Here is a 23,496-nt window from a genome sequence, read left to right on the forward strand (position 1 = left end):
GAATAGCAGATGTACCATCACACAAGCCCTCATCACATGCAGACTAGACTACAGCAACGCACTGTAAGCCAGAATCTCCAACCACCAACTCCAGACCATTCAAAATGCTGCAGCAAGAAATCCTAAAACTCCCACGATGCACCCACATCACATCACATCTCAGGGAGCTCCATTGGCTCCCCATACATAAAAGATAGCAATTCAAACTCCTCATACAAGGCACTGCACAACATAGAACCAACATGCCTTAACAATTGCCTTAAATTCCACCAACCCACCAGACACTTGCACTCAGCCTCACTTTCACTCGCTAACACCCCTGTAACCACAAAAGCAGAACAGGAGGTATAGCATTCTCTGTGGAACCAATGTAATTTTTAATAAAAAGTTTTGAAATTAAAAAAATGTGCAAATGATAGCACTGCCCAATATAAAGGAGCATTGGCATAGTTCTATATAATGATCCGCGGATTTGCCTTCATTCATTTAATAATTAAAACTTGGCATAATTGTTAGTTGTGATGAAAGAAGAACACCTTCGCCAATTGTCAAAATTGTGCGATCCTGCACCAAATCATTGCCCCTCTTTACCTCAATTACTTTAATTGTGATTATTTCCAATGCATGAAAAGGGACCAAGTGTATACATAAATGTACTTAATAAAAATGTGGCTATTTTACATGATGAGGAAAACAGGACAGGTTTTAGGAGAGACAGCCCATTCTGAGAAATCAAAGGGTTGTGTGAATCGTTGACATTTTACAGAAGGAAAAGGTGCGATAAAAATAATTGGCATCTCAACCTGAAAAATAAATACTTACCCAAAAACTCTCTAAACTAATATTGGTTATTAAATTCACTGAAGTTCCCACGAACTTGGAGAGTTTGATAAAAAATAAAAATAAACAATGGCAACTTTTTAGAAAGTTAAAAGGTTTCCTACATAATAAAAAAGCTATTTTTTTTAAACACGGGAACATGACCTAGAGGGAATACTGGTGCCGGATGACTTTGTATAAATTACACCACTGCCATTCTCTGGTTATCATCAAACGGTGTTTCCACAGATGCAGTGACAGCACGGACTGCAATAACATGATAGCGGGAAACATGATCAAAATCCACATCAGAGAACACAAATAACCGAGCAAGTGCACCGCCGCTTGTAACTTAATACGCATCGCTTTCATTTTATTTGACTCTGCTATATGTGTAAAGCAAGGTTAGTGTACAATTAAGATTAAATTAGAAAAATATATAGGAATAGGAATTCCAAAAAACCCATGCCCTCTTTGAAAGCCTCCATGACATGCCTTTCTTTTATTAAAAATAAATGAAAACACCCTTAATTGTAACTAGTGCAACAAGAGCACATACTATCAAATATGCACACACAGATTGCAAACAAAGTCAACAACACATTAACTATTTCATCACTGTCAGTGACACACTCATGCGGGACCTTAGAAAAGAGGGAAACTTTTAACATAAAAAAAGAAGGTCAAACAAATGGACCAAGGTGGTCTCTATGCTATAATTAGTTTAAAATTTGACAAGAATAATACTCTGTCTGATTCCCAGTTTTATGTAAAAAAAATAAATGAATAATAAACTCTACATTAGGTGCTATGTTATGTGGTGCACATGGCATGCACTGACATCCTACATCATATTCCGCCACCACTAACATTTTTGGAAACAGGCCCCCCAAAGATTGTTTTTCCTCAGATATTTTTAACTCCTTTAACTGGTCAAGTTTTAGAATATGTAGCAGGAACAGGGTGATGTTAGTGCACTTTTTTAGATTCTGGTTCTGGACGATCACCATTTATTTCCACTGTCTGTAAATATTGTGGTTGACCTTTGTTGACCACATGAAGCCATATTTCAATCTTTACCTATGAAAACAGTGTGTACCTTGCAATAGCTGAAGATTTCTTTTTTTACAGATTGATATATGAGGTGAGGGACTGAATTATTCAATAGCTCACAATTCAAAGACCTAATTGTCACTTAGACACCATATGTGTGTTTTCCTTGCCCTGATGTGAAGACAAGAAGGCCAATCATTCAAATAGGGCTCACGTTCAGCATTAGAGATATTGTCAACAATGCTGTTGTTCTAAATCTGCCATGGTGGAAGTGGTGGTGTCTGGCACACTTGATGCCTCAACACCAGCTTGTTGTGATGCAAACTTGCAATTATTTTGGCAATGTTTGAGAAGCCTTCTCCAGCTCGAAATAATCCATCAAACTAAATTCCTAATCTGCCTTTGATAACATCTGGTTGTACTTTAGATATTTCCTTTCACTCTGCCCAGCCACATCAGTTTCACGAGCAGCCCCCTGTAGTTGTAGTAGCATTTTAGTGATTTTTTTAGCCTTGACTGTGATGTCAAGTGGTGTGAATCTGCCTTTTTTGTCTAATACCCTAGTTTAAGTGATTTGTGACACCAACACAATCTGGCCACTGAGGCACAAGCAAGAATTGCTTTTGGTGACAGAAGCTGCAGATCAGACAATGAACATAGATCCAATAACCAAGTTGTGAAACATTCTACAGTATAGTTTAAGACTGTACATGTTGATGTTACTTGATCCTAAGTTCAATGAAGTTGATGATGTACTGGTGTGGTTCTACTTCTTTAACAAGGATAATTGAAGCAGAATATCTCCATGTTAAGAAGGTCTGCTGATAGATATTGATATAGGAGATGTAAGGAACTGACTCTAAAAGTCCTATGACATGGTTCTTGAGATACTGCAGGTTTCCTGAAAGCCTAGCAGTGTTTTTTAAAACGTATGGGTCTCTTCAAATGGATAGATTTTGGGCAATCCTATTGCGCCACCAAGGCTCAGGCTCTGGTCACAGTAGAGCCCCTCATACTTCGAAGTTGTGCAATGTGTACAAAGATGCGGAAACAGTTGTTATCAGGAGCCAGAATATCAGATTCTTGACTTGCAGGGACATTGACAGCATAGCACAGGTACATGAGAGTCCATGCTGGCTGACAATTTCAATCTGCTTTAAAAACAATGTTTTTGTTGACCATAGTTTTGGTAAGCATCCTATGACCATCCCAAATCTGTATTTTCGACCTATAGGAAGGCTCGGGAGCAGCATGTCTCCATACTCCAAAATATCTGAACTTGACAGTTTCAGCAGAACAAGCAAATGGACGTCAACCTTTTTATGCACTTTTAGTGGTAATGATTGGAACACATAAGACAGGGCTCTGATATCTAATTGGTTTCCCCAGTGGAAAATTACAGTTAACTTTTTTTATACATTTGTACCCATTTTTAAGAAGATCCTTTAGCCACGGGAAGCCAGTGGTGCGATCATTTGGAAAAGGTTAAGGGTTAATACAAGTGAGCATAAAGCCTTATTAGAAAGTTTACACTACAGGACATAAGGCTTACAAATTTGGAATATCAAAATAGACCAAACTGTTAATCCTGGAAGCCATAACCAGCTTCCGTGTCTAAAATGCGGGTGTTGATCTGCAAGAAACAGGCTTTGTTCACCTTTGCAAAAAGTAGAAAAACATGCTGCAATCATCTGCATCCTACGCTAAAGAAAAACACAATTGACAAAAGACAATAGTGCTCGGCCAAAAACCTGACAAACAGGAAAACGATGCAGTGCATGTGGAAGAAGAGCAGACGGGCCCACGCAACTTGCACCGGAATAAAGACTCATTACCCAAAAGTGCCTTAACGGAAAATACTTGAGAAGGAACAAAAATCTGTCATAAAAAATACATAACATGATTGGGCATGGCACGCTTCAGTTTCATCAAAAAAGGGAAGCCAAGCAGGATTTTAGGAAAATCTTTCCACTCACCCTGGCTCCAATAATAGTGAGACAATGTAGACCTTCTACGTGTGCAGGAAGTTTCAACGCTGAATCAATACACAACGTTTGCTATTTTCGTGCCATTGCTACAAAACAATCAGTCGGCGTGTTTTCCTGTTGCTCTGTGTCCATACGTTGAGCTCTCTTACCCTTTGCCACATCTTGATGAAGAACAACTCGCTGGAGAAGTTGAAGGCGACGTTGGTGTCGTAGGCATCATCGCCTAGGTTGGTAATGGAGATGTTCACTGAGATGTTTCCTACGGCTCCCAGTGCCAGGTAGCTGAATTTCTCAGTAGTGCTGCAATTACAAACCATAGGAGATGCTTAGTGACTTGTCAGACCCATCCAGTTCTTGTTCTTTACCATATGTATCAAAGAAGATACTTTGTTTGGTATATGTTAAAGTTAAAAAAGCCAGATTCTGGAAACAAAATAGAAATGCTTAGCGACAAACTGTTTTGTCTGGTAGAGCAGGTTATTCATGTTTTAATGTGGAACCTGCCTGGCGTTGAACAGCATGGGCCCAAATTCACAGAGATTTTGCAATACGCAGGCCTGCCTAACTCTTATAGTTTCTCCATTCAACTTGCAATAGTGTTGCCAACCAATTCACAAAGCTTATGCTGCGACATAGCCTCATTAGAATTTTTTACTTAGAGCAGCTGAAAACTCTGGGTCAAAGTACAGCTAAAAATGAAGAATTTCAAAGGGAATTGGACCTGGAATTACCATTTACCCTGGTAATTCCTTAATTATTAGTAGACCCTCAAGGTCCTACAGGTAATGAGCCAGATTGTGGTCACATGTTCCTCACCTTTGGACTTAACAGTGCTCCTGTTATCGCCAACTCTAAGAAAGGGGAAATCTGGCCACTTTCCCAGGCCATTTGTAAAGGGCCTTCTCTGATTACACCCCTTTTTGGGCACATGGCATACCAATGCCCCTGTGGTTAAGCTAGTTAGTCCTTATTATAATAATAATGAATACATCTACCTTTGATAAACCCTCACTCATCACATCGCCAGGCACTGCGTCCCATAACATGAAAACCTCACCTTGATGGTCATCACGCAGGACATGATAACACATCCCATATAGGCTCACAACAAAAACAAATCCTTCCAACAACACACCCTCCAAAATGTAGCTTGCTATCCATAAGGGTAAGTGCTTCATTGACCCACATAGGGGTAGTAAGCACTTTACAACTGCTACAGTGCAATACAATGTAATTTTCTTGTTTGTTTAAGTCAGATTGCTTCATATCAAGCCTCAATTTTAACAACAGAAGTAAGTTCTAGTTTTCCAAGTCAGCTACATTCAGAGTGGTCTATTCACAACAACGTCTGCCTTATAATCCCTAAACTTGAGGTCCAGTTAGCATTTAATAACAAATGTAAGCTAATTATGATAAGACATGTATATGGCATTTAATTACATAGGTCTTAGACAAATTGAACATTTTTTACATGTTATGCCTTATATTCATACGTCTATCTTATCATACATGACACAATATTGCATACAATTGTTATGACATTGAAAAGTATGCATTACATGTTATACATACATTAAACGGTATATCTTGTTAGCTATTATGCCAAATAATGTCTTAACTATTATGTTTAGCATAATGATTATATTACAGTCTGTAGAATATACAATATTATATTTTATATATAGTTTGGTATTTCTAAATTAGTATGACATGTAGGGCAATTATTATATATATTATCGAGATATATGATGTTGTTTACGTATACCATGTTATGTATATTTATTAAATGTATTTCGGAATACATATATTACAGACATACATTTTATGTAAATGCATTTACACAGAATATTATACGTCAACAACACACAGATATTTAATGTTATTTAGCAGTGGTTTGTGAACGAGAGGGTGCTCTTTTTTTACACATTTGCACATTATCATAAATATTATGTCAGCGTAGGGTAAGCCATGTCTTTAGAGGCAAAACCATGCTCAGAGTATGAATACACTACAGGTTAATATGTATTTCCCATATTAGATAATAGTCCATCACCGATACGGACTTTGAAACGTCAGTGCTGAAGTGCAAGCGGAGATAACACATTTAACGGATGGCCATATTACATCTGGTTTATGTAATTGATTAGCTGTGTTCCATTCAATATTGGAAACATGTGCCCCTTTTCACTGGCCAACCACTGAATTAGAAAAAGCTTTCAAATAAATCACATTATCATGTTAGTTGCAGCTAGAGGCGCTTAAATTTAGCAGCTAGTAAAACCCATGGCTGATCTCGTTAGAGCTAACATCTTTTAATATAATTCAGAGTCTCCAAGAAAGACACTTCAAAGAGCCCATAATGTAATAAGGAAAATAGGAGTGTTTCTTCCCCAATTCGTAAAAGGGACCTTTTTATTACACGACAGAAAGATTACACGTTTGAGTGAATGTTAGGTCAAGTGGCTCCTGGCATTGACTATCCTTTCCAACTACCAGTATTACTGACAACACATAAATGCAGTGTGCATGTATAGAAAGTAAAAATGGACTCGTACATATAGGTTTTAGATTCTCTTCCATGTTACGCAGGCATCCGCGCATCAAACCTCATTTTTTAAACCGCGGAGATAACTTGTATGGAGGGCTTCATGTTCACTTATCCAAAACTAGAATACATAGGTTGTATCTCCTTCACCAGAACTAGGGTATTCAGGTCCACCATCTTTGCTCTTCAACCTCCTGGAGGGTGGACCCACAGGCAAGGCTGGCATTTTCACTCTTGACAGGCACGTACCATTGAACTGATGACCGCGACAACCACCGGACTCCAGAAGTCCATCGTGATTGCTCTAAACGCTCTTACTTCAGTTATTTGCACCCTGCATTTTGGTGGCAACCGTGAATAAGTGAGCGAGCAATCAAGTGACTGAGTAAGGGAGGTAGGGAGTTAGTGAGATGGGTCAGGAAGGAGGGAGTGAATGAGTGACATAAGGATTGACTGAGCGAGAGAATGAGTGGTAAGGAGTGACTGAGTGATTGAGCGAGTGAAGAAGCGAGTGAGTGAGATAAGGAATGAGTGAGTGAATGAGTTACATAAATACTGTTTTAACATGCTGCTTGACCACTCAATCATGCATGAGGACACCTAGGAAGATCCAGACAAGGACAGCGATGTTGCTCAGCACGATATGAGGCCCTATAATGCAGCTCATTCCGAGCGCATTGGTGAAAACATCCCGATTATTCGCAGTTAATAATAATAATTGTTTATATACAATACAAAAAGAGTGCTTTCCCTCCCACAGCTGTTATGATTTTGTTTATTTTTGCAGCTGGCGAGTGTTGAACCTTCAGGGGCACACACCACATTGTAATGCTATTAAAGGGTCTTACATACATAGATAATCTATGTTTTTCTCTGGCAGAAGCACAGATGGGAGGAGGGTAGTCATTAACCTACATGGATTTTTAAGTCTGGCTTGACTATGCATTTGTAGGGTGACCTATTGACATTACCAGTGCTTGTTATACTTTACCTTCCTTGTCTTTCTCTTACCAGGTCCTATAAAAAAGCACGAGCCAAGCCACACGATGCCAAGGCCATTGCTCTAGGGCTTGATCTTGCCAAAATCCTGGCATATGTATCAGAATGAGAAGCGGCTGTTGCACCTCTCTAGAAACCCACTGCTCATTTCCTATCCATCCAATCAGATGCAAAGATTTCTGCAACGATAGCCCTGCTGTCATATCAACAATCTGTGCGAGTGTGTTTGTGCGCCTGTGGCTTCCCTTGTGTGAAGTCATGAAACCACTTGGTTTCTTATCACCACCTCATCTCAAACTGTTAAAGTGCATATATGTCACGAGTTTAACTATCTGTGTTTGTACTTATTCATTTGTTAGGAAGTTTATTCAAAGTGAAACCCGCTCTTTTTGCTTTAGGGCACTCTGGCATGTCAAGTTTCACTACAGATTCCTGTGAAAGTGAGCTTCCTGCGCTGGGGGCTGACACAGCACTTTACTTCGCACTTAAGTCCGTGAGAGAGGACGGCTTCAAAACCGCAGAAGCTTCCTGTACAGATAGACACGTAGCTCCTTAGACAACTTCCTAATAAATAAACAAATCTGCCGGGCGTGGGCAGAATCACAAGAGGACTGGGGAATGTTTGAATGAAGCAGATTGACGGAAACCCGCCCACCTGGCTACACAGGGGGTTTAAAAGTTGGATTTTTCCTCCATCTCTTGTGCATGATGTAATTCACCAGCATCTGCTGAGCCGAACAGCCCATTGACCAATCATATTGTACCATCTAGGCCCAGCATCTGGTGTGCATTAACCAGGCTAGTTTTAAAGTTCCCACACAAGCCTTTAAAATGGATTTCTGTCACCATACAATAGAATAAAGTGAATTAATTTGCAGTACATGTATATTTGCACACTTGATGTGGATTAATGATACCGTTGGAAAGTTTATGCTGTGTTTTGGCTGCGCCCAAGACTAATCTGAAATGCAAGCCTATGTATCGCTAAAATGGGTCAAGAGCATTGATCGTTAGCATAACAAATTTAATATAAAAATAGTAAACTTGGAATGACATAGAAAGCCATCAATCAGGGCTATGGGTTATGTTGAAAAAAGATCTGCAGAATACGAACAGATGTGGCGCAATGAAAAGCATCTCGGGTAGCATGCTCCAGGAGCAGTCTGGCATTGGTTGGGATGATGGTGGGTAGGAGCGAGGCTTTAGGCACAGTACGCAGACTCTTGAGATCTATGTCTGAAACAAACATGCCCCCCATTTTCAACAGTGGGAATGGAGATTGGGAGACTGTAGACTGTGGTATTTAAAGTCCAATATCTGGGGTTCTGATCTTCATTTACGATCAGAAGAGGTGGTGCATGCAAGATATGGAACATGGGAACATGGAAACTAGCATGAGCACTATGTAATTCTCATGGCTGGGTTAGGGGTGGGACAGCTGGAGCAACAGGAGTAGAGCTTACATCTTTGCACTTTATTATTTTCACCTTCTCAGTTCCCTGTTTCCCCTGACTTGCTTGTCAATTTTTCCCTTGGTCCCCTAGCCTCCCTCCTTGGAACCTTATTAAATGTGTTAATTCGTACCTACATTCATAATACCTCTGAAGGAACTGCTGTACGAGTGCTACTTTTTCAATCTTGGAAGTACCCGGCTCATCTCCTCCTTGTCTTCGGCTCAGGGCCTGTAACCTGTTGGAACAGGGGCTAATCCCTGCACTTCCCAGCCAAGAGAACGCTAATCTGATAACACACTGTTTCTTGTTCTACAGGTTAATAATTGATTGTTCACTATATCGTTTCGGATCTCATTCCAACACAATTACTGACACAATGGTTGGCAGAGACATTTAAAGGAGTACTCCAATGAAAAGAAAGATCCTAGTTTTCTTTACCAATCCCGACATTACTGACTATAAGAATTGAGGCATGTACATTTATTTGACGATGTTTGGTAGGGAACTGAGAGTCATTCGAACACCATTCATTGGATGGACCCTTCAATACTAGAAGCAAGCAACGGGCAACTAAATAAAAAAGAAGGGTTAGGGTTGAAAAAAACAAAGTTCTTGTGGCCGCCCTCCATTTTATTATATTATTCACGTGGGTGAGTGAATTTAGTGATCTAGCTGAAGGCAGAAAGAAACAAGTAAAAATACCATAACAGAAATCAATGAGAAAGGAGACGCGCGAGCGCGCGATTCAAGATGGCCGCCGCGTGAGAGTCTCTGCGCGAAAACGGCCCGTTTTCATTCATTTACGACGAAGTTTGTGTCAGCAACATGATTTAGAGAGGTCGCTGGTACTCCTGGTCACCTACCTTCGCTGTGGAGCGTTTTCTGACGTTTTGACGCAGCAGAAGTGGTTTCTTTCGTCGCCTGGTTCCAGCTCCTCATTCTGAAGTAAGGTACAGCCAGGCTTCTGTCACAGGGGGCGGAGTGTTCATTCAGGAAAGGGCCTGGCTTTGGCCTAGCCACTCCCCCAGCCTATTATAGCTGCTGCACCTGTACTTTTTCCTATATTGCCACAGCAATTTATTGCTTTTGCTTTATTTTGCTTATTTATTGGCGATTTTCACATCTTTTGCTTGCAAAATGGAAACTAAAAATAATATTAATAATAAAAGGAGGCAGCAACAAGTTTCCCCTCCTCCTGCCAAGTCTAAAGCAGTTGAGTCTTCTGAACCTTCTTTGTCCTTAATATTGGAGGAAATTCAAGCACTTCGTGTCAACACAGACACTATTGCATCTGAGGTAAAAAATGTGCGTAGAGAAATGGCCAGCCTGTCAATGAAAATTTCGGATAACTCCATCAAAATACAAGATAATAAAGCCAAACTTGACTCATTTACTCCTCTTATAACCAAAATATCGCCTTTATGTTCGTCCTTGTTGGACTTGGAAAATCGTAATAGGCAATATAATCTTCGCATTTTTAATTTACCGGAAGAGGTTGAGGGGAATAACTGTCGACTATATCTAGAGAATTTATTGCCAGGTCTTCTGCAATTAAAATTCACTGAATCTTTTGAAATTGATAAGGCTCATAGAATTCCCTCGCATAGGAATCCTCGCAACTCCAAGCCACGACAAATGATTTTTAAGGTCCTTCGACACCATCATTTGGTTCTTATTAGGAAGGCTGCTAGAGAGATTCCTTCTTTGATGGTAAATGGGCATAAAATATTTATTCATCAGGATTTCACCAAAGAAACTGTCTTGATTCGCAAAGACTTTTCTGCTCTTCGCCCTCAATTGCGCAGCCTTGGCTACAAATATGGCCTCTTCGACCCCTCCACGATGAGAATATGGAAAGACAATTTCTCAAAGTCATTTCAGTGCCCAGAAGATTTGCGGCATTTTTTGACCCAACAGTCTCAACCTTCAATGGATACGGATGACTCTGCTGATTGATTTAGATTTTTTCTTTTCCTTGGGCTTTCTTCTGACACATTTATGACATTTCTTTATATTGGGCTCCAGCGGTTCCGGTCATGCTTGTAAGGCGTGTGTGCGTTTCGCACTCTATATCTATGTTGTTTGTTTGTCGTTTCTTTTCTCTCCTTTCCTTTTATGCTTTCTTCCTATTGTGTCTTTCCTTTTCTCACTCTCTGCATAGAGTCGCTCTTTTTCCATGGCTGTTTCTCCTTTCCTCTTTTTCTGTGTCAGTCTTTTGTGTTCTCCTCTTAATGTATAATGGCTAATATTCATATTGTTAAAATTGTTTCTCTTAATGTTAAGGGTTTGCGACATCCGGTAAAACGCACTAAGATCTTGGATTACCTGGGTGTGCGTAAAGCTGACATTTGTTTTATTCAAGAAACGCATGTTGATGATAAAATTTTGCAATATATGAAGAAAAAGTGGGTGGATAATATTGTCTCCTCTCCTGCATTGGGTAGGAAAAATGGGGTTGCAATTCTCTTTGCAAAGCGGTTACATTGTCAGATTCTTAATAAGTTTTCAGACTCAGAAGGAAGATTTATAGTGGTTAAGGTTAAAATTCATGACTCAGTCTTCTGTTTGCTTAATGTTTATGGTCCTACAGCTGACGACCCTTCTTTCTGGGTTGCTTTAACTTCTGAGGTACTGAAGTTGGGGCAGGTTCCTTTGATTGTTGGGGGGGATTTTAATGTTATTATTGATCCGTTACTGGATCGGCTTTCCACTACAAAATTCCGTCCTCCTAAAGTGTTTCATGCCTTTAAATCTTTCCTTCACACAACCAAATTGGCTGATATTTGGAGGTTACACTTTCCTACGGAGAAATGGTTTTCTTTTTTCTCTAATCCCCATAATTCTCATTCAAGGATTGATTATTTTTTGCTTTCACCCTCTTTACTTCAAGCAGCCACCAACCCTGTTATAGGTAATATTGATATTTCGGACCATGCATTGATTTCCTTTGTGTTAAATATTTCTTCTACTTTTACTAAGCAAAATAGATGGCGTATGAACACAAATATAGTTCTTAATGATAAACATAAATATAAACTATTACAAACTATTCAAGATTATTTTTTATTCAACCCGGAAGGCTCAACCTCTATTGTGAATAGGTGGGATGCTTTTAAGGCCTACATTAGGGGTGCCACTATTTCTATTATGGCACATGAAAATAAACAATTTAACTCTAATGTTAATCATTTGGAAAAACAAATTGCTAAATATGAACGTTTATTTATTTCTTCTAATGACCTTCCATATAAATCTAAACTGCAGAAGCTTCGCTATGAATTTAATACTATACTTAGTACGAGAGCTGGAATCCAACTTACAAACTCTAATGCTAAATTTCGCTTTAATACCAATAGATCTGGAAAACTTTTTGCAAACTATTTACGTATTAAGAGGGACAAAACTCAAATAACATCGATATGTGGTCCCAATGGTCGAGTTGCTATTTCCCATAATGAAATTGTACAAGAATTTTTGGATTTTTATTCTCATTTATATAGTAAACCAGTACCCTGTGATGACTCTTTAATTGATTCCTTTTTAAATCAATGCAATTTACCTCCAGTCTCTCCTTCAGATAGATTAAGTTTAGATTCTCCGATAACTTGTGATGAAATCCTACTTGCTATCAAATCACTTCCCAAAAATAAATCCCCAGGCCCAGATGGTATCCCTGCTGAATTTTATAAAGAATTTCAGTCTTACCTTTTACCTTATTTAAATTCACTTTTTTCCCATTTTGGTTCCTCTGGCACTATTTCAGGTTCCTTTACAGACGCTTTAATCATTGTTCTGCCCAAGCCTGATAAGGATCCTACCCTAGTTGCTAATTATCGTCCTATTTCCTTAATAAACCAGGATTGTAAGCTATATGCCAAAATTCTTGCCAATAGATTAGCTCCCATTCTTCATTCCATCATTCATCCAGATCAATCTGGTTTTATGAAAAATAGGTATTCGGCTAACAATACTAGATCCCTCTTACATGTTATTGAACAGAGTCCAAATCTTGCTCCCCTACGGGAGTGATGGCTTTGGACGCAGAAAAAGCTTTTGATAAAATTCATTGGCAGTTTTTATTTAAAACTTTATTGTCCTTTAATTTTGGGGCTCATTTTATTCGTATGATTTCTGCTCTTTATTTTGCCCCTACTGCTCGTTTGTTTATTAATGGTCAAATGTCCACTCAATTTTCCCTTTTTAGAGGTACTAGACAGGGTTGTCCCCTTTCTCCGCTATTGTTTTTAATTGGTATTGAGCCTTTTCTTAATTATATCCGATGCTGTGATAATATTCAAGGGATTACGATAAATAATGTTATGCTTAAAACTTTGGCCTATGCTGATGATGTTTTATTGTTCATTAGTCATCCACTTTCTTCTGTTCCCTCCCTATTAGACATTATTGAAAAATATTCGGTGGTTTCTGGTTATAAGTTAAATGTGAGTAAAACAGAATGTTTTCCCTTGAATGCTTATTGTACCCCGCATATGCTACCAAACACTGGTATTCTTTGGCAGAACAGTAAGCTGAAATACTTAGGTATCCTATTTGCCTCCTCGTTGCCTGCCACATTAAAACTAAATTGTGATTTTATACTTGAATATATTAAGAACAAAACGTCCAAATGGTCTCCCCTTTTCCTCACCTGGTGGGGACGAATGGAGGCTATAAAAATGAATATTGCACCAAAAATTTTCTATTCATTGGCCATGATTCCCACTCAGTTTCCTCTCCAATTTTATAAAGATATTGACAAACTGTTATCTAAATTCCTTTGGTCTAATAAGGTTCCTCGTATTGCTTATAAGAAGTTATCGCAATTGCAGCATACTATAGCATGGCTGGACAACAGTTGGGGGCACTCCTATGGCGGGCAGGCGGGTTTTGGGAGTTATGTTCTCCACTAATACAACTATTAGCGACGATCTGGAATCTTGTGCATTGGAGACTTGTCTGAGAATGGCCATTCGCTCCGGAGGCCGATCTCTGGCTGCTGCCGCCCTTTGCTGAAATTGAATGGGTAATGTCGACTGACAAATGGAAAGACGGGGGATGCCTAATGTTGTCCGACCTATACCCGGAAAATAGGTTCATTACATATCAGGAGACGGTGAAAGTAACTGGAAACGTAAAATGTAAAGTAACTGGAAAAAAAATATGTAAAGCGCTCTGATACCTGATTCGGTTCGGGTCTAGTTCGCGCTATATAAAACTCTGCAAACAAACAAATAAAACTCCCTAAGTCCCAGGCTGGCTTTGCTATTCCGGACTTTTACCTCTACCATAAAGCTTTTATTTTAAAGCAAAGCTCCTTATGGTTCACAACCTCTCATATGGTCAAACCTCCAATTTGGCTTGATATTGAATCTTCAATTGTTAGTCCCTTTTCTTTGCCCTCTTTGCTGTCTATGTCTTCTACATCCAAGGTTATTCATAAGTCCTCTATCATCAAATCCTCTAGATTAATACTTAATGATTTAGATTCTAATTTTGAATTGCCATTGCTATCCACAGTCCACTTGTCTTTATGGCACAGTGCTTTACTTAAACTAAATAGGAACATTAACTTCTGGTTCTCATGGATTTCAAAAGGAATTTTTTATCTTAAAGATGTCTTTTGTGGAACTGCTTTTATTCCATTTGAGCAACTACAGTTAAAATTTGATATCCCAGCTTCTGATTTTATAAAATACCAATCCTTATGTAATTCAATTTTGGACTTTTCCCAATGGTATTCCTTCTACCACCACTAATGACCTATTTATTTACCTTACAGCTGTTACATCATCCCCCAAAGCTGTCTCGGTATTTTATAAAAAATTTACTTCCTTTCAGGGCTCCAATGTTAGTACAATATCCTCTTTTTGGAATACTGAACTGTCCATTTCCCTATCAGATGATACATGGTCTTCAATATGGCTTAACAGTATTTCTGGTTCGCTTCCAGTGTCTCTGTATCAAACTAATGCTTTTATTTTATTTAATTCCCTATGGACCCCATTTCGATTATGCCATGCGAAATTGTTACCATCTGATGTTTGTTGGCACTGCTCTTCTAGTTCAGGATCACTTCGTCATATGTTATATGAATGCCCAGTTATTTTAAAATTTTGGTCGGAGGTTTGGATTGTAATTTCACAAATTTTACCTGTACAAGATGATATTTCTTATGCCATGTTAATATGTAAATCAGTTGCCCTTTCACAGCCTCTTAATGAGTCAGACGCAAAGTTATTTAACTTCTTAATTACAGCTGCCTTAAATCCATAACTTTTTGTTGGAAAGATGCTTCTTCTCTTTCAGTTCATGCCTGGTGGTCGTGGATTATCTTTACTAGAAAAGGAGCACAGTTGTCTCTTAAAGGCGTTGTTCACAATTCACAGTAATTTCAATCTTTTTGGTCTCCTATTGATTCGTATGTTATGCAATGATTAATGGTTTATGTACTGCTATGACCTCAAGTTCTATTCTGTATTTTGATATTTAATTTCCCTTCTATTACAGGCCTTTCTAATCCAAATTAAATGTGACTCTGTTTTTGCTGTATTTTACGATTTTTAGGGCTCGGACTCCTCCCCACTGAAAGTGGGAGGAGCTTCGAGAACTAATGTTAAAGAAGAAAAAAAAGAAGTATCTCCTAGGGCTTTGGCCGAGACAAATTCCACACATTCCTTTGCGTGTTCTGTCATCTGGCCAGTGATTCGTCTTCGTTGTGTTGTCGTTTTAATAGGCTTGAAGTGATAGGGTAAATGTAGTTTTGTTCCGCCATCTTGGGCATATTTCGTTCGTGCTCACGCAAAGAAGTACATTAATTATAATTAGGAGCTGTCAGGGTGGCCGTGTAATGCATTCCAGATGGTGTGCGCGCGTTCACCATCTAGCAGTGTGTTTGTCTGGCGCGCGTCCTCCTCACGTGCACACAGGCATAGACGCCGTGTGCGGCTCCTTCCTGCCGGCCCGGGGAGCTGCTCTGCCGCTCTCTGGCTCACCCCCGTCTCCCCGCCTGATTTAGTCTGTAGTTTATGGGCACGTGCCAGGAGCAGTAGATGTGCTGCGGTGCTCTCTGCAGTTTATGGGGACGTGCAAGTGGCAGCAGCAGCGCCGCTGTGCTCCCGTATGGCCCCCGAGCCCATCCGCACTGGGTAATGGGCACGCGCAGGGCAGCGGCAGCAGAAGCACCGAACTGCGAGGCGCTCTAGTCTGCACCGGTTTGCCAAGCTGAAATTGTAAAGCATCACAATGCGAGGAGCGCCTGTGTAAACACAAAACAGCACACGGATCCAAGCTGTTCGTGATTTGCGCTGCCAAAACTCCATCAATCTTTAAGAAGGTGGGATACAAGGATTATGTATTCTTATAACACACTATTTCGAGCAGGAACACTCTTATCTTGCCAAAACACGGGCCAAAAGGAGTTCGCGGATTATGTCAAAAAGGCCAGGACATTTCTAGAGGGGATTACAAGGAAAAAATGCTTTAAGTCGGAGCACGTAAATATGCGTTATAGCAGCTCACACCGAGCACCTGTGAAAACTAATAACTACAACAAATCTTTTCACTGAGAAACGCACCAGGCACTATAAACGGATGAAAACTATGGCTCAGATCAGCTAAAAAAACACCAAAGAAATAATGCAAAGCCCATTGGGTTGAGAGTGCTCCAGTTCCCCCCCCTCCTCCCCCCTCAACACCCCTCCATCCTCCCCCTCCCCCTCCCCCCCTCTCCTGTCACCTGGGGTAGGCCAAGCTGACCGGGCTGCGGCTGCATGAAACACAGAAAACGGGATATTTGCATAATGAACGAGACCAACTATGTTTCTAACGGTGGCGAGATGAAATGCTGATTATCATTAAAGTAGAGTTGGGAAAACTAAAAGACAGACAATGACCAATAGCATTGACTGCAGATGCAGAACTGGAAAGCCGGACGAAGACCGGATGTAGGTGTTATCGACAAGGATCTTGCACAAGAACATCCCTTCTCCGCACTAGAACAAATATGCAGCGACGAACAAATAACCTGTGAGGTTTGGCGGGGAGAATCACTTTCAACAACAAATGGATAACCAAAATTTGAAAAGCCGGCTAGGCGAGACAATGAGATGGGAGACAATGCTGCAGAATGCAGTGCAGCATGACACAGCACAAGACATAACAAACTAGAACAAACTGTTACACAATGAATCCAGAGGTGACACGCTTCCTTCCAGCGCCTATTCATGGCACGGCAGAACGGACGCAAGCAGATCTAGGCACTTGTACGCAGCACATAAAGGACACAGGGCAATAACCCAGGCCCTGGGCCAGGGAGGGGATGTGCACCTGTGCACTTTAGTGCGGGTCAAATGGCAATGGAGGGCTCAGAGGTCATACAGGGCACTGCAGAGCAGAACACTTCAAAACGTAGTTTGAATACAGTAGTTTGTAAGCACTAACATGCATAATGTACAGCAAGATGTCTCACTGAGTTAAACTCTTGCTGCGAACATCGGTTTTGATAGGAAGAACAAGCAAAGCCAACGTAAATGTCCATCCTTCCTATGTATGTAAACTGCGTGCCAATTCATTGGTTAACTGTAACATCTTTTGTTGCAGCGCTTTCAAGTCGTAAGTGTTGTGAGATGTGAGATGTGAGTGCAGAGTAGTGTGTAGAGTAGTGAGTAGTGAGTAGAGTAGTGAGTAGAGTAGGGAGTAGAGTAGTGAGTAGAGTAGAGAGTAGAGTAGTGAGTAGAGTAGTAGAGTAGTGAGTAGAGAGTAGAGTAGTGAGTAGTGAGTAGAGTAGTGAGTAGTGAGTGCAGAGTAGTGAGTAGGGTAGTGAGAAGTGAGTAGAGTAGTGAGTAGTGAGTGCAGAGTAGTGACTAGAGTAGTGAGTTGTGAGTGCAGAGTAGTGAGTAGAGTAGTGAGTAGTGAGTAGAGTAGTGAGTAGAGTAGTGAGTAGAGTAGTGAGTAGAGTAGTGAGTAGTGAATAGAGTAGTGAGGTGAGTAGTGAGTAGTGAGTGCAGAGTAGTGAGTAGTGAGTAGAGTAGTGAGGTGAGTAGAGTAGAGTAGTGAGTAAAGTAGTGAGTGCAGAGTAGTGAGTAGTGAGAAGAGAGTAGTGAGTAGTGTAGTGAGGTGAGTAGTGAGTAGTGAGTGCAGAGTAGTGAGTAGAGTAGTGAGTTGAGTAGTTAGTAGTGAGTAGAGTAGTGAGTAGAGTAGTGAGGTGAGTAGAGTAGAGTAGTGAGTAAAGTAGTGAGTGCAGAGTAATGAGTATTGAGTAGAGTAGTGAGTAGTGAGTAGAGTAGTGAGTGGAGAGTAGTGAGTAGTGAGTAGTGAGTGCAGAGTAGTGAGTAGTGAGTAGACTAGTGAGTAGAGTAGTCAGTAGAGTAGTGAGTAGAGTAGTGAGTCGTGAGTAGAGTAGTGAGTAGAGTAGTGACTAGAGTAGTGAGTAGAGTAGTGAGTAGTGAGTGCAGAGTAGTGAGTAGTGAGTGCAGAGTAGTGAGTAGAGTAGAGTAGTGAGTAGTACATCACAGGCAGCAGCTGTGCAAGCATCTTACACTCACAAGGAGACCACAGGCAGCTGAGGTGCAAGCTTCTCCCACTCACAAGAAGGACATCACAAGCAGCAGCGGTGCAAGCTTCTCACACTCACAAGAACGACATCACAGGCAGCAGCAGTGCAAGCTTCTTACACTCACGAGGAGACCACAAGCAGCAGAGGTACAAGCTTCTCACACTCGCAAGAAATACATCACAAGCAGCAGTGGTGCAAGCTTCCCTTACACACTGACAGCAGGTACTGTGCCAAGGCAGCAGCAGCAACAGAGCAAGAGTCCCTTACAAAGAACAGGAACAGCACAGAGATGCACAATGCAATCTTCTCATACTCACAGGCAGCAGCGGTACAAGTTTCTCACACTCACAAGAAGGACATCACAGGCAGCAGCTGTGCAAGCTTCTTACACTCACAAGGAGACCACAGGCAGCTGAGGTGCAAGCTTCTCCCACTCACAAGAAGGACATCACAAGCAGCAGCGGTGCAAGCTTCTCATACTCACAAGAACGACATCACAGGCAGCAGCAGTGCAAGCTTCTTACACTCACAAGGAGGCCACAGGCAGCAGAGGTGCAAGCTTCTCACACTCGCAAGAACGACATCACAAGCAGCAGTGGTGCAAGCTTCCCTTACACACTCACAGCAGGTACTGTGCCAAGGCAGCAGCAGCAACAGAGCAAGAGTCCCTTACAAAGAACAGGCACAGCACAGAGATGCTCAATGCAATCTTTCTCATACTCACAGGCAGCAGCGGTGCAAGCTTCTCACACTCGCACGAAGGACATCACAGGCAGCAGCTGTGCAAGCTTCTTACACTCACAAGGAGACCACAGGCAGCTGAGGTGCAAGCTTCTCCCACTCACAAGGACATCACAAGCAGCAGTGGTGCAAGCTTCTCACACTCACAAGAACGACATCACAGGCAGCAGCAGTGCAATCTTCTTGCACTCACAAGGAGACCACAGGCAGCAGAGGTGCAAGCTCCTCACACTCACAAGAAGGACATCACAGGCAGTAACGGTGCAATATTCTCACACTCACAAGGAGATCACTGGCAGTACACACCACATGAACACACTCCATAACACATAGCAACAATACATTGGCATTTACAATGCCATTAGCTCAAACTCAAATAAATCCGAGCCCGATTGCATTTCTAATGCTTGTTTGATATGTTACCTACCCCGTCCCTTCCCTCCCTTATTCTCCCCTTCTTCCTCCTTGGATTATTGCACTTTATGTTCGCAATTTCATCATTTACGCTTATAGGAATTATTCTTTTGTACTCTATTTGTCTAATTCTTCTGTTTGCATATTGTTTCAATAAAATCATTTTGAACTTAAAAAAAAAGAAATCAATGAGAAAGGAAAGCAGAGACAGAATCTGCTCTGCCTTCCGGTCTCAATTATGCACTATGACAGCAAGGCACCATCAAATCAACAGGCACCATGACATGGATCCAGAGATGATGAACAACAGCAGCAGCACTAGGTGAGAGGGAGTCTCACATCATGATGATCTCAATGTATATGTGTACAAAAAAGTACAACCCTGTGCTATTGTTTTTTTTTTTACAACAGTGCACGTTTTAGTTTAGCTTCTCTAAATTGCACACTTGTTTTATACAGTCGACACTACTTTATATCACTTATATTTATATTTGTATATAGAACACCTTGTCCCCCAATCCATGAACTTTGCATCACAGTTTTCTGTAAACAGTGATAAACAAAGAGAAATGTATTGCATTTGGAATCATATGGCTGGCATGAAGGTTCATATGTAAGGATGAATTGCTAAAGATTATGCACAGTTTTCCCTCAAAGCTGAACTCTTTTGGAAGTTGGCACTGGACATCTGAAGGAGCCATGCAGTAAACTATAGAGCTAGGGGGCAGATATTCTTACGTAATAATTAAGGAAGTATGACTAAGGATTGTGCTACCAGAGGGTCTGAAGACATGGCAAAGCATACATTCAAGAGAAAATTGAGTGCCATATGAATCCAGAACAAATCTTACAAGTGATTGATGGATGGGTGATGTGACAATGGCTAAAGATGAATCCCTTCTAAAATCAGCACCCTTGCCTTCACACATCTTTACAGTCCTCACCTCTTTAAGGCAGAAGTCTCTCAATTAGGTTTTGTTCAAGAAGAGAGCTATATAGGGATCAGCACAGGGCAAAATGAGTCAATATGAGTTTGGAATCCAAATGTTGTCTGTTGTGCTCTTTCAGCTCCAGGTGTTTTTAAACACCTTAGGCTTTGGTCTCTCTCTCTCGTTTCCTCAACCATGTATGGCTTCTCTCCTCCTCTCTCAGCCCACAATCTCCAATGCTTCCCGTCCTCTGTAAAACTACATGTCATGGATCTCCTCCTCTCCCTTATAGCCTCGTGCTATATGACATCCATTCTCTGATGCTTAAAGTGTCACATTCTCTCTGTTATAGATCTCTCTGGGTCACGAGGAACACTCTTGTTCATGGGTCTGGTGTAACCTGCCTTGTCACCACATCTTCCATCTGTTCAAGGAAGTATGTCCAAGCCTTTATCCAGTTTCAGTCAGTACGTCATTCAAAGAAGGCACGGATGAGGAGGAGTAGATTATGCAGCTGCCTACAGCAGCCCTCTCTGCAACAACCATTACTTACCTGTGGAATGCCAGCTGTCTGGCAATGTGTGTGCTTCCTATCCGTTATATTGACAACACTCATCTGTGGGACAAAGTACTGTGATCTGCAGATTTTTGTGTTACTCCATATCAATTGCCTTTGTTCATGAATTTGTCCCCCTTTTGTCACCGTTGAAATCAGATACGAGGAACTGTTTCTTCGAACCAAAACCTGCTTGAAGAATCATTCCTTTTTCGATCTTCCAAAACTAAGTAGGCAACACCAATGTTCTCCAAACAAGATGCCACAACTACTTGAAACCTGTTTTTCTGGGGGGTGGGCAGAATTTCAGTGCTCTGGAAGGGGTGAAAAATATCTCAGCTTCCGGCCTCACTGACCATTCTGATCATGTCTTCCTGCACTTAACACTCTACACTGGCTCCAAGGTAGCAAGAGTTCAACATTTAATGTCCTCTTGTTGATAAAGGTGTTGTCATTCAAATTTCTACCACTAGACTACTTCCATAATTATTTATTTTTATTTTATTTAGAAGTTTTCTATAGCGCTAACAAGACCCGAAGGTAGCAGAGCGCTTTACAGTAACAGGCGTGACAGGGTGAACAACAAGACATGTAACAAGTAGAGGCAGTCCAATATTGGGGGAGGGAAAGTGCGTAACAGTGGGACTTTTGGTGTAAGGATACATAGCTAACACATAGTTCAGTGGGAGATCCTGGTTATCTGGGACCTAGGGAGCGGAAGAGGAACAAGGATTTGAGTTGGTTCTTGAATTCCACATAGGACGGTAGAGTTCTGATATGTGGAGGGATAGAGTTCCATATTTTGGGGGCATTTCCAGTGAAGGAGCAGTCCGCAGTTTTCTTCTTTCTGGTTTTTGGAAGGATGAGCAGCAGGGAGTTGGAGCTTCTCAAATATCTGCTTTGGCCTGCTTTTTTGAGCTTGGTTGCCAAGTATTCAGGTTTACCGGTGTGGAGGGCTTTGTGGGTTAGGCAGGCCGTTCTGAAGGAGCTACGCATTTCCACCGGAAGCCATTCAAGTTCTTTGAGTGCTGGGGAGATGTGGTCGAATTTTGTGCATCCTGTGATCATTCTTGCTGCCGCATGTAGTGTTGTTTTTAGTGGCGCCAAGTGTGATTTGGGGATACCTGTAAGGATTGAATTCCCATAGTCCAGTCTAGATAGGACTAGAGATTGTGTAGCTAGTTTAAGATCCTTGTTAGGAATGAAAGGTTTGATTTTGTTCAGCAGTCTGAGGTTGAAGAAAGCACTTTTTGCCGAGTTCTTGATGTGGTTTGTCAAGGTGAGTTTGGGGTCTAGGGTGAAGCCCAGAGATTTGACGGAGTCCGTTGGCGTGAGAGAACCTTTAAGAGCATCGATCGACTTCAGCCACTCCATGACTTGGGGGTTGTCTTCTTTGTTTGATATGAGAAGGGTTTCGGTCTTGTCGGGATTGAGTTTCAGGTGGTTTTTTGTCAGCCAATCTTGAACATCTTTTAAGACAGCATTTAGTCTATGGATGTCGTTGGGTGAAGAGGTTTCCAGGTAGATCTGCGTGTCATCCGCGTAGAGGTGGAAGAGGATGTTGGCATTCCTGAGTAGTTTGGCGAGCGGTTCCATATAGATGTTGAAGAGCTGAGGAGAAAGTACTGATCCTTGGGGGACACCCTTATTGACTTGCTGTGTTTCGGAGGTGAAGTTCTTCAGTTTTATTATTTGCAAGCGGTTGTGGAGAAAGGAAGAAAACCAGTCAAGAACTACCTCGCCGAGGCCGGCTCTTACTTGCAGAGTTTTGATGAGGAGCTTATGGTCTACCGTGTCGAACGCTGCGGATAGATCGAGGAGTATGAGAAGGCAGCACTTGTCAGCGTCAAGAGAACCATGAATGTCGTCTATGATGTTCAGCATTGCGGTTTCTGTGCTACGACCTTGTCTGAAGCCAGATTGGAGGGGGTCCAGGAGATTGATGTTATCCAGGTGATGAGTTAGTTGCAGGAGCACGCAGCGTTCCAGTGTTTTGGCGAGTAGCGGGAGGTTGGATATCGGTCTGAAATTGATCAAGTCTGCAGAGTCAAGGCCGGGTTTTTTCAGCAAAGGAGTGGCTTGTCCCATTTTTAGACAGTCGGGGACCACTCCGCTTTGTAGGGAGCTGTTTATGATTTTGCCCCATATTGGTGCTAAGGTGAGCTTCATTTTTTTGACAAGTGAGGGGGGAATGGGGTCTGAGATGTGAGCTGATGGTTTGGAGGTCGAGATTAGCGAGATTATCTCCGTTTCCTGCACGTGGCGAAAGCTTAGCCAAGGTAGGGGAGGGGGGTCGGAAGGGAGGGCCTGAGGGATGGTCGTGTTGCTGATGTCTAGAGATAGTTCGATTTTTAGGACCTTGTCGTTGAAGAAGCTGGCGAAGTTGTCGCATAGTTCTTTGGACGCCTGCAGGGGTGAGGGCAGAGGCTTGGATGTTTGGTGTCT

The 23,496-nt window shown here is 41.4% G+C and overlaps 1 protein-coding gene across 1 annotated transcript in view; it reads right to left on the bottom strand.

Moving 5' to 3' along the window:
* Positions 1-23,496, bottom strand: part of ITGA9 (integrin subunit alpha 9) — a 913,294-nt gene that overhangs the window by 344,831 nt on the left and 544,967 nt on the right. Inside the window, exon 18 of the mRNA XM_078688268.1 lies at positions 4,010-4,160. Within this exon, the coding sequence (XP_078544394.1) occupies positions 4,010-4,160 (151 nt within the window). The remainder of the gene's footprint in view (positions 1-4,009; positions 4,161-23,496) is intronic.

This window comes from Lissotriton helveticus, chromosome 4_1 (genome assembly GCF_964261635.1).
Source record: "Lissotriton helveticus chromosome 4_1, aLisHel1.1, whole genome shotgun sequence".
Lineage (NCBI taxonomy): Eukaryota > Metazoa > Chordata > Amphibia > Caudata > Salamandridae > Lissotriton > Lissotriton helveticus.